At 46.0% G+C, this 15,491-nt stretch overlaps 1 protein-coding gene across 1 annotated transcript in view; it reads left to right on the forward strand.

Annotated features, from left to right (window-relative positions):
• Positions 1-10,886, forward strand: part of LOC146042618 (dickkopf-related protein 3-like) — a 72,065-nt gene extending 61,179 nt beyond the window's left edge. Inside the window, exons 5-6 of the mRNA XM_083162700.1 lie at positions 3,833-3,989; positions 9,314-10,886. Coding sequence (XP_083018826.1) covers positions 3,833-3,989; positions 9,314-9,686 — 530 coding nt within the window. The 3' untranslated portion in view covers positions 9,687-10,886. The remainder of the gene's footprint in view (positions 1-3,832; positions 3,990-9,313) is intronic.
• Positions 10,887-15,491: the final 4,605 nt, after the last annotated feature.

A 15,491-nucleotide genomic window follows, 5' to 3' on the forward strand; every position in this document is an offset into this window, starting at 1 on the left:
CCGGATGACCTACCCCGCAGCTCCGAATGTCTGCGGCCACTTGCCCCGGATTCGCAGGCCCATGTGGAAACCCCTTCGGCCAGCGTCCCCAGCTGCAGGTGTTAGGGCAGCAGCACGCAGGCTGGGTCAATGAGAAAACTAGCAACACCAGCAATCCCCGCAGCAAGGCCCCTGTTAAACCCTGAAGAGGACCCATAGCACCCCCTGCGGCCAAGATTCAGCCTGTCCTACCCAGTCCCAGCGTTTAAAAAGAAATTGCACTGGGATAAGAACCAGGCACCATAGGGTCAGGGCTAAGGTAGAGACCAGCGCCTGGCACACTTCACTACGCAGGCTACTGCGCTGCCACGTGGCGTCTCCCACGGCAACCCAGGATACCCAGAGTGGCTGTGTCATCTGAGGGGACTACCCCCGAAAATGCCTGGGCAGACGGCTAACCTACTGCGCCGTCCATTCCACACCCTCTGATCCCCCTCCCTCCCCCGCACGGAGAAAAAACAGCCGCACCCACCCCCATCAGCCATCCAGGCCACAGCGCAGAAGGAGAGAGCAGCGCCGGAGCCTCCCCGGCCACCAACCCCCCCCGGCCAGCCTTTGAGCGGAGATGGAGACAAGGCCACGCTGCAGCGGTACAGCGGCCGCGTCGGGACATCCGGTATCTGCCGTGAGATCCCTCGCTGCCAACCAGAACCGCCAGCACCGGGGACACTTACACAGCTGCCGCAGGCTTCACATGACCTGCAGCAACCGAATGCTCCCCCGTGGACTGGGAGCCGGGACCAAAGCCGCAGGGGGAACCAGCATCGGGCCGCTGACGTCACCAGCGCGATGCCGCCGCAAGCAAGCGGGCGGGTGAGCTGCGCACCGCGGGCAGAGAGAGGGATAACAGGAGAGCAGGGCAGCAACATTACCGGAGGTAATAAAAACCCCAAGGCAGTTAGCCTTAAGGATACAGGCTAAAGCAGAGCCCAAATAAAACACAGCCACTCACCCAAAAACTTTCAGGAAAGAGAGGAAGACTCCTCCCTTTCCTGCCCTGATATCCCAGCTAACACTGCCCTTCCCTAAGTCCTTATTGGACCACCGAGTCACATGCTCCCCTAGGTCACACAACAGTCTTGGATGTTTAACCCACTCCATGCCTATTGCAGTCATAAAGTTATTCTATTCCTCTTCACTCCTGGGTTCCTATCGGCTCAGCTACTGCTGGACATATTAAGAAGGTACCGTCTAAAGCTGGCAATACACCTACAGATTGATTGTCAGATTTGCCTGGTTGGAACAAAAACCTGGTAATGGATGAGTAAATGACGGTTGATTATTTGCTTTAAAATGCTGGAAAGCTGCCAGACTGTCATTCAGATATTACCAGTTTTTTGATCCAACCAGTCAATCTGTAGATGTATGGCCAGCTTAACCCAATGAATTGGTTAGTGCTATGCACAGATGTTATTGTGAAAATACACTTACCAATATACTGCCCAAAATATGTGGCCACAGGTACTTGTAGTGATGTCATTGTTGGCAGAAGCTGAGCAGGCATATGGAGTGGTCGGCGTACTGATGTATCTGAAGGAAATATGACGGCTATTAGTTACAGTACTATGGGAGACCCTACTTTTCATTTTTAGAAACTTTAGTAAATTTATACCATAGAGTGGCTCTCTGGGAAATCCAAGCCCTCGCTAACAACTTAACCAGTTTATTATCCAACTGAAAAAAAGTGGTTTCTGCATAGTTACATAGTAGTTAAAGCTGAAGAAAGACTTGCATCCATTGAATTCAACCTTGTTTTATTAGCTTAACCCTTGCTATATGGAATGAATACTGATATTTTTAAAGACAGGTTATTCTTATGTGTACACATGGATGTTTTTAACCAATAAATGTTTGTCCAACCTTATTTTAAATGTATTTATTGTGTCTGCTGACACCATCTCACGAGGAAGAGAGTTCCATAGTTTGGCTGCCCTGACCGAAAAAATGTTTTCCTTCTAAGGGAACAAAATCTTTTTTCTTCTAATCTAAACTCGAGCCCATGTGTCCTAGAGTCATTCATTTATTTTTTAAAATATTGCCGACCCTCTATGGAATGCCCTTCCACGTAAAGTACATTAAGACTTTCAAGTGTTCCCTGAAAACTAACTCAGGCAAGCTTATCATATTCCGGAACCCCACATAACCTCCAGAAGCTTTAATGTCTAATTGCATTCAGGACTGATTTGTAATCTGGTGGGACTGCCATGTTATAGAATTCTATCCTTATGTATCCCTTCTATTATCCCTATAGATTGTAAACTTGCAAGCAGGGCCCTTTTACCTCTATGTCGGTTTGTTTCTACCAGTTTGTGTTATCGCTGTTTCCGATTGTAAAGCGCAACGGAATATGCTGTGCTATATGAGAAACTTTAAATAAAAATAAATAAATAAGAGGGTATTATGGGCAGTCTTAGTGTTAGTCAATCTCTAGAGGACCTGAGGAGAGGGAGAAGACGTATTGGTTGTCTGCAGGACTCTAAAGGCCCCATACAGTCCAACATCCTAAGGGAAGCGGCTGGTGAATTTGAAAAAATATTTTGAAAAGCGGCCTCCCATCTGATTGGCTGAGAGAAATCTTTCAGCCAATCAACTTCCGGCCAGTCTTTTCAGAATATTTTTTCAAATTCACCAGCCGCTTCCCACCCCGTCGCAAGGACCCCGCTGCTGCACATAGGTGTGTGCCAGGGGTGCTTCACTAAGTAGTAATTATTAGTGTCTGTCTGTTTCTCTTTTCTCTTTACCACCAACCTGCTGCCCTTCCTCTGAGCCCTGGTGAGGAGTCACTCTCATGACACCATAGCTATGAGGCAGCATTGCTAATCACTGTGTGACAGTCCTTCTCATTATCATCTATATATGTATATGTCTAGTGTCTATTTAGTGTGTGTCTCCAAAACACTACCATCTGTTGGCAGGGAGTGAAACTACAACTTTTTCTCACACATGCACAAACACAGAGGCAATCACAAGGTAGCAGGCTAGCTTTCAAAGTATTTGCTTTGAGCGGGCTTACTAGTACTTATATACAATGCTTGAAAGTAAACATGACAGACACCTGAATATAGACACAGAGGGATATTCAATCTCCCTCCACCATTCCCAACGGGGGAAATGGCGACGGGGCCCTATTCAATGCTGTCTTCCTCTGGAATTGACGAGCTCCCGCCGCTTCTCACAGCCACGTCCCCTTCTCGGTGCTTGGCAGGCGGGACATTGAATCCCGCCTGCGAAATGAGCGCAGAGTGGGCCAGGAACGGGACAGGGTCATGGCTTTCGGGCTAGCCCAACAGCCATGACCCAACATTGAATACCCCCCTTTGACTAAATGTAATTAAATGTGATATGTCAAAGAACTATTGAAAGGAAATGTTGTTCCTCATATTTCCTATCATCATTTATTATGCACACACAAATAAATATATTAATTCTACTACTTTACAAAAAAATATATGTAAGTTAATAATAAGTTATACTTCATGGAACAAGGACATCACCAAATTGTCAAAATATCCTGAAGTGAGTGACTAAAATGTTTAATGTGACCGTACAATTTCCAGTCAATTACAAATACACAGATCATGTTCCTCCTTGTTTACAGAAAGTGTGATAGCATTTACTCTGCACTCCACCCACATTTGGTAACTGAAATATTAATCACAAATTATCAATATGACACCGATTCGATCTTTAAATCACACTGACAAATTAACATGTTACCTCTGCTGTTAAGAAATAATAATCTTTCTTGTCTCTTACATTTTAGTAAGTGTGGTATTTGTGTTTATATTTACAGCACTTCCATTCCCGGTGTGTGTGCCATTTCCATCTAGAGGAATGCCGTGTCGGAGTCAGACCAGTCACCTCTTAAAGTTGATAAACTTTGGTGTAGATTACAAATTTGGCATGGAGCACTGTCCTTGTACTGAAGGTCTGGTGTGTACCAGTAATGGGTAAGATTGATTTTAGGACATATAAAACTTGTAAAATACTTCACAAGCAATTGCTAATTATCCAACTCTACTCAGCAGCCTGTCAAACCGACAGAGCTGCAGGCAGAGGCGTAACTAATATTGTGGCGCCCCCCCGCCAAAAAATTACCTTACCCCTCCGCATGCCGCCACCGCCGGCCCCGCATTCAGTCCGGCACCGCAGATAGCCTCCGAGCTCCGTCTCCTGCAGTAATGAAAAATGACATGACAAAATGGCTGCCCCCGTACAGCAGACAGTTTTTTTAGGGATGTTAGAGGAGGCGGCGGCCTCCTCTAGCATCCTTAAAAACTGTCTGCTATTAGGGGGCAGCCATTTTGTCGTGTCATTTTTCATTACTGCAGAGACGGAGCCCGGAGGCTATCTGCGGTGCCGGACTGAATGCGGTGGCGGCGGCATGCGGAGGGGTAAGGGGGCGTCTGACCAGAGTGCCCGGGCACCCCCAAGCAGCCGCGGTGGCTGCCTTACGGTAGCTACGCCTCTGGCTGCAGGGACCCAGTCAGAGCCAGATTAAGGTCTAAATGGGCCTGGAGCTGAAAGTGATCAAGGGCCTATTATGCGCAATAATAGGGGTTGTGGCCAGCACCTAATAATGTGGGTGGCGTGACCAGTGTTCTGTTTGGGTGGTCTGCTCATGGGTGTATCTGTATTTGTGTAAATACTTTCAACTAATTATATATATGCCTGGAAAAGGCAGGGGGCTGGCATAAGAAAAATGCAGGGAGATATATTGGCGAGTGCACTCCAAAGGTGCATCCGCAGGATGCCGATGTCCTAAGATACTTGCGGGGTGAGGCGGCACTCCAGTCATAAAAAATATACTGAAAGCCGAAACTTGGTAGACAACATTTCAGCAGCTTTTGGGGGAGATTCTCTAAGCTAAAAATGCGGTAAAAACCCGATAACGGCTGTTACCGGGTTACCGCGGCGGGGAGCACCGCCAGAAAAATCTGGCGATGCCCCATAGAAGCCAATGGGCTTCTATCGCAACCCTCCGCCGCCCCGCCCCCTCCCCCCTCATCTGTGTCCGGGCAGCACAGCGCAGTGCTGCCCGGACCTGTGACCTCCTCCCTGCACTTATTCCTTTTCCAGGTGCAGGGAGGAGGAGAGCCCGGCGCAGCAGCGCCGGGTGTGGGAGGGAGGGGAGAGCCGCCGGGACCTGCTGGGACCCGGCGACTCTCACCGCAAAGGACAGCTCTTAACGCAAGAGCTGTCCTTTGCCTTAATTATCGCATATGTTACAGCATATGCGATAATTAAATATGCAATTCTTAGAGAATCTCCCCCTTTATGTGGTCACCTAAGTTTACCACACCATATACCCCTTATACAAATCATGCAACACAATAGTAACCCCCTTATACTGTACTTGCCTCTTACACATTATGCCACATGGAATGAGCCAAAATTCACACTGACTGAGCCAAAATTCACACTTTGGCACATGGATTGAGTCAAAATTCACGTTATGCCACACAGATTAAGGCAAAATTCACATTTTGCCACATGGATTGAACCAAAATGCACACTATACCATGCATGTCCAAACAGTGGCCCTCCAGCTGTTGTGAAACTACACATCCCAGCATGCCTTGACATAGTTTTAGCATTCCCTAATAGCAAAACTGTGGCAATGCATGATGGGACTTGTAGTTTCACAACAGCTGGAGGGACATAGTTTGGACATGCCTGCACTATACCAAATAGATCAATAATGCACAATATGCTTCATAAATAGTGGCATTGCACGCCAAGGCACGCATTAAAAATTTACACCATAATGCCCATTACATGTTAAGCCACACACCATAATGTCCATTACGTATTATGCCAAACACCATAATGCCTATTAAAAATTATGCTACATAAGTGTTGCTTACATTTTCATTACATACATGTTCATTGCCAGGTGTTCCATGTTCACAGTGGGGAGGTGCGGGACTGCCATTGGCTACTCTGGAGTCCTGGGGAGTTCGGGCCGGCTGTCTGGACTAGTTGCTGGGGCCTGCGCGCGGCAGGCCAGGGCACATGGTGAGGGACTTAACTGAACTTGTGTAGTGTCAAAACTAGGCTTTACAGCGCCTAGCGCAAGCTTTAATCTGGTGCCCCCTCATTCTCACCTGGTGGCAACCCACACCCAGGACCCCCCTTCTCACCCAGTGGCAACCACCAACACCACCACCCCAATTCTCACCCCCCCCTGGCAACCCACCTATGTGCTCCTGCCCTGCAATGCCCTGCATGTGTCCTCTGAAGGGATGAAGGCAGAGCAGCGATGGCAGGCAGCTTTGGCAGCCGCTACTGACTGGGTGCAGAGAGGAGCATGGGCTGCTGTGCAGGGACACGCAGCTGTGGTGGCTCCTATGCACATGCTGAACACAGGCACCCGACAGGCTGTCTGCTATTGACAGCGGACACAGCCTTTCATGGGCCCACACTCTAAGCTCCCGGTCCCAAGGCGCATGACCGATGTAGGTAAGCAACACCGGGGCAGGGGGGGAAGGCACACAAGACATACTCTGTCCCTCCTCTTCATCCCAGTGCGCGCTGCGGCGGAGCGCCGTAACATAGAAGAGTATACTAGCCGGGCTGCGGGCGGGCAGAAGCTGCGGCTGCCACCATAAATACACTTGACCACCAGGGCCCTTTTCAATATTTAAGCCGGCCCGCCGCACTAATTGATAAAGCGGCCCGGGGGGCACATGGCATCCTGTCCCCCGGCCGAAGAAGCTGGTACACTGGGCATGTGCAGCAGCTTTGCTCTGTTCCTTACACTGCATGGTGTGGTGGCAGCCCTATTGAAATATATTATATACCAGTGCTATTGTCATAATTTAAGGCACTTGCTAAGAGGAGGGGGGTTTCCGGGCAACCAGAAACACCCCTAGCGTTTGCCTATGCAGCCAATCGCTAATTCATAATAATTCATTTTTAAGTGTGCCTGACAGCAGCTTTCCCTGCCTGGCTCCCAGGTTCCCTGCGCCGCTCCCTCCGACCGGCTCTCTGGTAGCTAGCATCCCCCACCTGCTGCCGTCCTCTGCCCGACTCCGGGCTGCACATAACATTGCAAATCTTATGTGCAGCCGTCCGATGGAATGTCTACATGTGCGATTTGGGACGATTTCATAGCCCGATTCATCCGAATCAGGTGAAATCGTGCCCAAATCACATAGAGTATGGGGGCATTTAGTCTCAGATCCATATTACTAAAAAATCTTTGGGGCTGTAGTCTGATCTGAAACTGTCAGGGGCCCATCATAGGTCTGACCAGATGTAGAGGAAGTGAATAAAGGGTACTTGTGTAGTTTCACGGCGCCAAAAATTAGCCCAGAGTCAGATCAGATAACTGGGAGAGTTCAAGGTAAATCTGAAGAGGGCTTCAGCCTTCTATTACAGTATACTGTATAGGATATTTAGAGGGAAATTTCAATTATCGATGCAGTAGGACCAGTTGTGGTTTTCACCTATGGGATGCAGAACCCCCCCCCAGATAAAATCATCACTCAGTGTTAGTGAAGCCAGATGCACTCCATGAGACTGGGATGGCTTCACTGTGACTGGCAGTGACTTCCTATTGGAAGTCCGACCTGCCAGTTACCCAAGTCAGTCCCATTGGGAGGTGTTCCCTCCCTCTGGGCTGCCTCTTTGGCTTCTATGGGCTATACGCGCAATACCTAGACCTATACTGCGCATTGCCGGTCCCAGTGCCTGTCATCCACATTGTACAGGCGCCGGGACCACGGTTAGTAACGGTGGTGGTGGCGGCGGGGAGGTGCCAGCATCGCCCCCCCTCCTACAATCAGGTAGGAGCTGCCACTGTGTAGGACTGTGTACATCACTGATAAAATCTGTGCTCCAAAATTGCAGATGAATCTGTGTTCCTCTATGGATGCAAGGGATAATCCGAGATGCTTTCTATGCTATGTGCCTGAGAAATTAGTTAGTTTTGGGTGAGTTATTTTGTTTCTGTGCAGGGTAAATACTGGTTGCTTTATTTTTACACTGCAATTTAGATTTCAGTTTAAACACACCCCACCCAAATCAAACTCTCTCTGCACATATTACTTCTCTACCTGCAGTGCACATGGTTTTGTTCAATAGAGAAAAAAAAACCTTTGCTTTGCGGTCCATGCTGAATATGGCATGTAATGTGGTGCGAAAATGTGCCTTGTAAATGACTGTCCCTTTAAAAAAAAAAAAGTACTTGTGTAGTTTCACGGCGTCAGTTACATAGTCAGCGTAGTGTCCCTGTCAGAATCAGCGTAATGATTCCGCGGGAAGCGTAGTCAGCGTCCCTGTCAGTATCAGTGTCGTGTTCCTGCAGCCAGTACGTTCGCGGCTAGCCAGGGCTTACGTAGTTAGCAAAGTCAGTCAGCCAGCGCTTATTACATTGTGTGGGAACCATTGACCATTTTTAACCTGCCTGACATGTCAGGAGTGAATGTGTTCCTGAAACACCCCCACTGTCCACGTCAGCACGAAGCAGTACGCGTCCTCCCGACCTGTTCATACCCCCACTATCCACGTTGGCGTGTAGTTGATTTTATAAACCCCTGAAGCGTGGGAGCGCATGCGGAATACTTGACGTGTAATCAACACCGGGGCAGGGGGGGAAGGCACACAAGACATACTCTGTCCCTCCTCTTCCTCCCAGTGCGCGCTGTGGCGGAGCGCCGTAACATAGAAGAGTATACTAGCCGCTTGTCATGCTTCCGGCTCCGTGGCTCACCACACTTTATGAAATCAACTCCACGTCAACTTGGATAGTGGGGGTATGAACAGCTCAGGAGGCCGTGTACCAAGTCCTCTCGCGGGGCTCGCTTCGCTCAGAACGCTTCAGGCTGACATGGATAGTGGGGGTTTGAAATGGCGACATTTGCCAGTATGTAATATGGAGCACTGGCAAATGCGCTCGTGCGTCCCAGGCTGATGGAGTGTCTCTCCGCCGGCATCCACCAAGGCAGGGGATTTGGTGGTTACCAGAGCTGTGTGAGAGGCGCCCACTAGGCTTGCCAGGGACGCCGGGGACAGAGCTGCAGCTCGCAGGGACAGTACGGTGACTACGCTGCCTGACGGGGACACTACGCTGACTACGCAGGGCTGCCGCTGGGACACTACGCTAAATAAGCTAGGCTGCTACACTGCTACACTGACAGCGTAGCGTAGCCAGCCGCCATCCCACACGGCCGCTGGACTGGCACATGATTACATCTGGCCCATTGAGATAGTTATTTCCAGATAGATTCAGCATAGTCAATATTTCTGTGCTCTTTCTTTTTTCCTTTAGAAACCTAATTTCCACCTGCGAGAGACCAGATGAAGTGATCGATTTCACAAATTACAGAGGAGATTCCCTTTTCCCACCACCGGTCCGTAGAGACGATGAGATAACTTACTATGATGCGGCTCTAGTTCCAGGGCCTTCCCAGGATGAACAGTTAACATTTGTAGATTTTCATAGGGCAGCCGTAGAGAGCGAGAGGGTGACAAGAAATACTTTGACTCTTCTCAGCATGGATATAGGTGATCATTTGGAGGATGAAGGTCTGCGCTTTGACGACCATGTAGACGAAGCGGCTGATCCTAGTCCGGATGATTTCAAAGAACTTCGACAACTTGCAAATGACATGGGGCAATATTTTGGTCCTGGTCTCTACTAAATGGTCCTCTTTTATTGCATTTTGTTGTCATTTTTATTTTCGTTTTCTTTTCAGAATAAAATTGTTTCAATAATATTGAGAGATAGAAAGACAATCCTAACCTTTTGACCACTGATTATAGCTTAGGGACATACTTAATGTAAAAAATGCAAGCGATTTCCATTTCACATATGACACGACAATGGTTAAGAATTCGGAGTTATACATTCTCAACCAATGGCCATTTTTTTTTTCATCTTCAAGTGACCTAACACAGGACAACAATCTGTTCCAGAGAAAAATATGATGCATTACAAGGAGTGCAAAAGCACGCGGAAAAATAAATGCATTGTCACCTCTTATATTGCAAACGGTTTACCTTGTAGAAAACTGATTTGTATAATGTTATGATGTGGGCACAATTTATAACTCATAAAAACACCAATTAACAATTCATATTTCCCCTTTAATATTAATTAATATTTCCCCCCAATGTTTTTTTAAATAGTATTTCCATGGGCCTAATTCAGATACAGTCACAAAGCAATTACTATATGTGAATCAGTCAATGTTTTCTTACTGCACAAGCATCATAGCCATGGTGCACATGCACATATTGAACTGTGATGGATTGCCCAAACCCCAACAGTTTTCGTCAATCCATGATCGTTTTCGACAATCTGCGGCCATTCTCACTATCGGAATGTTGTGACAGTTGTAAGATTGAATACCAACTGGCAAATTGGATGTTATTTTTAAATGTTCCGACAGTCGAAAACGTGATTGAATACCGCCCTAAGTAGTAAAACTTAATAACAATTTCTGTAAAGAATAAATAAGATGCTCATATATTCTATCAAAGGACTCAAATTGATGAAAAGTTCCAAACAGATGGTGTTATGGTTAGCATCACTGCCTCACAGCACTAAAACACTGGGTTTGATTCCCACCATGACCCTAACTGTGTGTAGTGTGTATATTCTCCCCATGCTTGCCTGGGTTTCCTCCAGGTACTCCGGTTTTCTCCCACATTCCAAAGATATTATCCCTAGATTGAATATGTGTGCGTGTATATGTGCTAGACTATATAGATTGTAAGCTCCACGGGGCAGGGACTGATGTGAATGTTCAAACATTCCCTATAAAACGCTGTGGAATATGTGTGCATTATATAAAAAAACTGGTAAATAAATAATATTTAATAAAATTATTATAACTTTACATTGTGTCAATTGTCAATCTCAAGTTTGGCAATAACCACCTGTCTCTCTGCATAGGGTGTTACAATTGATACACAGGATGTCATCTGACAAACAAGCTGCAGGAGAATTGTCAATTAATTGTCCAACAATGGCCATCATAAATCAAATTATTATCTTATTATTTCAGGGCCCTGTGGTTACCAATATATAGTGGAGATATCCAAGAATCTGAAGGAAATACCTTAACGGAATAAAAATGTCCAATCAATGTTTTGCTTATATCTACTGAGCAAGCAACAGCAAGTGGAGATTCTGATAGGGAATTTTTGGAGTCATTAGACGACTCACTGTCATAAAAATAAATAAGTCTCCGGGACCAGATGGTATTCAGCCAATAGTTTTAAGGGTACTGAGCGTGGAAATAGCTAGGCCATTACACTCTATTTTTGCAAACTCTATAGCAGAAGTAGTCTCAATATTTAAAAAAGGGAAATAAATCACACCCGGGTAACTATAGACTGGTAAATCTCACATCTATAGTTGAGAAGTTATTGGAGGGTATTGTAGGGGATTTCAGGAATATTTAATGAGAAACAAGATGATTACTGGGGACCAACATGATTGTGTGTCAAACTAACTTAAATGGCTTCTATGAGGAAGCTAGTATAAATGTGGACAAAGGATATGCAGTAGACATTGTTTATTTGGACTTTGCCAAGACATTTGATACAGTGCCACATAAGAGGATGCTCCATAAAATGAAGGAGTTGGGTATAGGAGCTAACATCTGTAATTGGGTAAGAAACTGGGAGTTAGGAGTTGATTGGCTGGAGCATTATCACATAATTTATCTCAACTTTTACACCACTTTATCTCTTCACCAGGCTTAATACATCTGCACCAATGATCCTTATTAGTGTACAAATTCCCAGATGAATATACTGAGTTATGTTCCGGTGAGAAAGCATTAATTATGCGTGTGGCATTTAGGGTTAGGGGGAGAAGTTTAGAATTAGACTGCGGAAGGAGGGTTAGGTTTAGGCAATAAGGAGGAGGGTTAGGGATAGGCACTAATAGGGAGGGTTAGTATAAGGGAGGAAGATTAGTGTTAGGCTGCAGGTTGGGAGGGTTAGGGGGTGGAGGAGAGAGCATTAGGGTTAGGGTATCTCAGACACTGTTGTCATTCTATTTAGCTGGATGCCCTTGATGGTCTTCTGAAAACAGCATTCAGTCTGCAGATCATGCACACTGAATCTGTTGTAAAAAGGACAGTCCCCCAACCTCCCCTCTCCCCTCAAACCCTATATGTTCTACCCCATTATGTCTTCATCTTGTCCCACAAGTTTCTGCCATGTTTAGAGTATTAGATATATATGTAGAATTTCCATGTTGATATTCAGGATATTGTCAATGTATCTCTGGATTATGGGCTGCCAATATGAATATGTTTACCAAGGAGCTCCACCTAATATGACCGGGCTTATCCTAGGCGAAACACCTTTTATTCTATCCCTGAGATATGAAACAGGTACCCGGACACCCTTTAGGCACGTATATCAAGGTTTAGGAAATGTCATCCCCGCTCCATGATGGGCCCAATGCTATGCAATGCCTCACACCATTCTGTGGAAATGTACAACTATTCTCGTTGGTTGAAGAAGAAGAGTCGGCACTCGACAGATTGATCCAACTGGTGTATTTAAATTTCAAGGAAATACATTACATTCGATACAGCGACATGAACGTTACATGGCCCCGCTGCCATTTTGTCAGGATGTGGTGCTGCATGTGAATAAAGTGCTAGTGCAGAAAAAGGGATTTTTGTAAGAACTTACCGTTCGAATCCCTTTCTCTGATATGGTCCTGGTGACACAGCTCAACACTGGGATGTAGGAGGGTCCGAAGGAGCCAGGCACCTATCCTAAAGTTTTAGAGGGTAGGCTCCTCCCCTACTGCATCCCTGGACTCTTCAGTTCAATCTTTCAAAGCCACTGGAATACATAACTCAGTACAAACGCCTGCACATATTATATGCACATTTTATAACAGAAAACTGTTAACTTTTAACCATTTTAACATGAACATCATGAAACTTCTGGCATACTTACTGAGCGTAAGGGAGGGATCGCTGTGTCACCAGGACCATATCAGAGAAAGGGATTCGAACGGTAAGTTCTTACAAAAATCCCTTTTTCTCTTTCAATGGTCCTGGTGACACAGCTCAACACTGGGACGTTCCAGAGCCGGTCCTTTGGGAGGGTACGCTCAGGTCTGCAGCTCTCAGCACTGCTCGCCCGAATGATGCGTCCTCCGACGCGAACTCATGGAATCTATAGAATTTGGCAAATGTGTGAACAGATGACCAAGTGGCAGCTCAGCAAACCTGCTCAGCTGTGGCCCCATGTCGAACCGCCCAAGAGGTGGCAACTGACCTGGTGGTATGCGCATTTATTTTGGCCGGTACTGGTCTACCCACTTTGGTGTATGCAAAGGCTATCACAGACCGCAACCACCTAGCAATAGTCTGCTTAGATGCAGGCCAACCAATTTTGTGTACGTCATACAATACCAACAATGTGTCAGTCTTCCTGACACTCTTCACTCTGTCCACTGTTAAAGACGATTTGATTATGACCAGAGAGACAATGAGTGAAAAGCGCGGGTTACGTAATGTGTCCGTAACCTGCTTACCCTTTATACCTAACTACGTGCGAACAAAACGTAGCGCAGCGCAGTGTACCTTTTATTTAGTATTTTGCACCAAGAAACAATACCTTAATACGAGATCCTTTCGCAGTACTTTGTCTCTATTCTGCGAATATACCTTAAAGGACAGTGTCCGTAATATACCTTATCGCTATTATGCGAATAAACAGACACGACCACTGAATAGGAATAAGGAGATTAGAACTCCGTAAAAGGTTTGTATTTAAGTCCCTAATGGACAAAAGGGGGTTACAGAAATAAGAATAAACAGGTATAACAGGTGATACAATATACTAACAATGAATACTAAACAGACTTTACTAAGGGGAAAGAATACAGTTACAAGACACAACGAGCCAACAATACTTTAAGAATAAATACCGTAAAATGCAACCGTTTACCCGTCTCATCAAGTATGCGAAGCGCAGTCCGGTCAGAGCTCACTATCGTTCAGGAATGAACTATAGTCCGGTAGGAAGGTCCAGGGAAAGTAGATGTGCCGAAGAGAGCGAGCCTGCTCCGGGTCGCCTATCTTATAGGGTCAGAAGGGGGAGGTCAAAGGCCATTCTCATTGGTCAGAGATCATATGTCCGGTCCACTGTGATTGGAGGTTAGACGCTGTACCTGGTCTGACCAGGTGCAGGGGAGTGAACTTTAAGAGTCCTTTGTTTGGTGGTTTCGGCGTCAGCAAGGATAAGAACCGGTTTGAGCTAGTTTCCTTTGTTAACTACTTACAACAGAAACTGTCTCTGGAATATGGATTATGTCCATAACTATCGGGCAATGTACATTGCGACATATTCGCAATGACCGGAATACTTCGCATAATGAACTGAGCGGAACGGTACTAAACACGATACAGACAGGTGTGTGCAGGGCTAACTAAGCTATGTGTGGCGTTCTAAACCTTTTAACTATATTTCATTTCGTGTAAGTGTGTTATTATGAATTTATGTGTGATAGTATGTCTACTCTTCTGGTCCACATTGTCACACATACTCGGGTATGGAAACTTTATTTGCGCAACTCTGCGAACCAAAATGGTGGCCATACTATCACAAAATGGCGTGTGTGCACCTAGACTTTCACAGTCCACCCTTTAACAGTAAATATAAAACTGTTACATTACAAAACATTTCACACGACAAAACAGAAATTCATAATCCTAACAGAGAAATTGGGATACATGAAATAAACATATAAGGGGAGTAAACCATCTGCTCTCGGCCGATCCAGGATCATGGATAAACGATGGGCCGCATTTATCGAACAATCTACTCAGGGTCACGAAGGATAATGTACAATTTTGGGATAAAAATAAAAACAGGGGTGGTTACAACATATACACATTCACAAATATGGCATCCTTTGGTAGGTATTGTTTGTGACAACAGACCCTTGAACTCTTTGTTGTCTCTCTTTTTGGTATGCTTTTAAGTATGATGGTATTATCACTATCAAACATCCAGTCCTGGGTAAGGTGTCAAGTTTATAGATTCTACCTTGACCTAAGCTGGGACGGGTAACACACTCTCAGAACTCTGTATCGTCCGTCCAATGCCTGGCAGCAGTGTGGCGGCGGTATCCTTGCTTTTGAAGATAACGGATAGTGGGGGGGAAAGACAAGAATAGGACCCACAACAATAGAGAAAACTGAGAAAGGAAAAATTTTGTTAGTGATCCTTCCAACCTATTACCAGTGGGGTGTGTCACAGTCCCTTATGTAGCTTGTACAGGTTGCTTGACCTTAGCTGCTCTCCAGTCCTCCCGAAATGGTGCCTCTTAGCGATTTCTTTCTTTCGCCCTCGAGTGTAAGGACCTTTTGGTTTTCTGTTCCTTTGGCAGTAGGACGAACGTACCCGAATCTCTCTCTCTGCGACTTTGTTATTGAGGTAGTGCTGGTCAACAAGATCTGGGG

This window comes from Crinia signifera, chromosome 19 (genome assembly GCF_055691185.1).
Source record: "Crinia signifera chromosome 19, ASM5569118v1, whole genome shotgun sequence".
NCBI classification, from domain to species: Eukaryota; Metazoa; Chordata; class Amphibia; order Anura; family Myobatrachidae; genus Crinia; species Crinia signifera.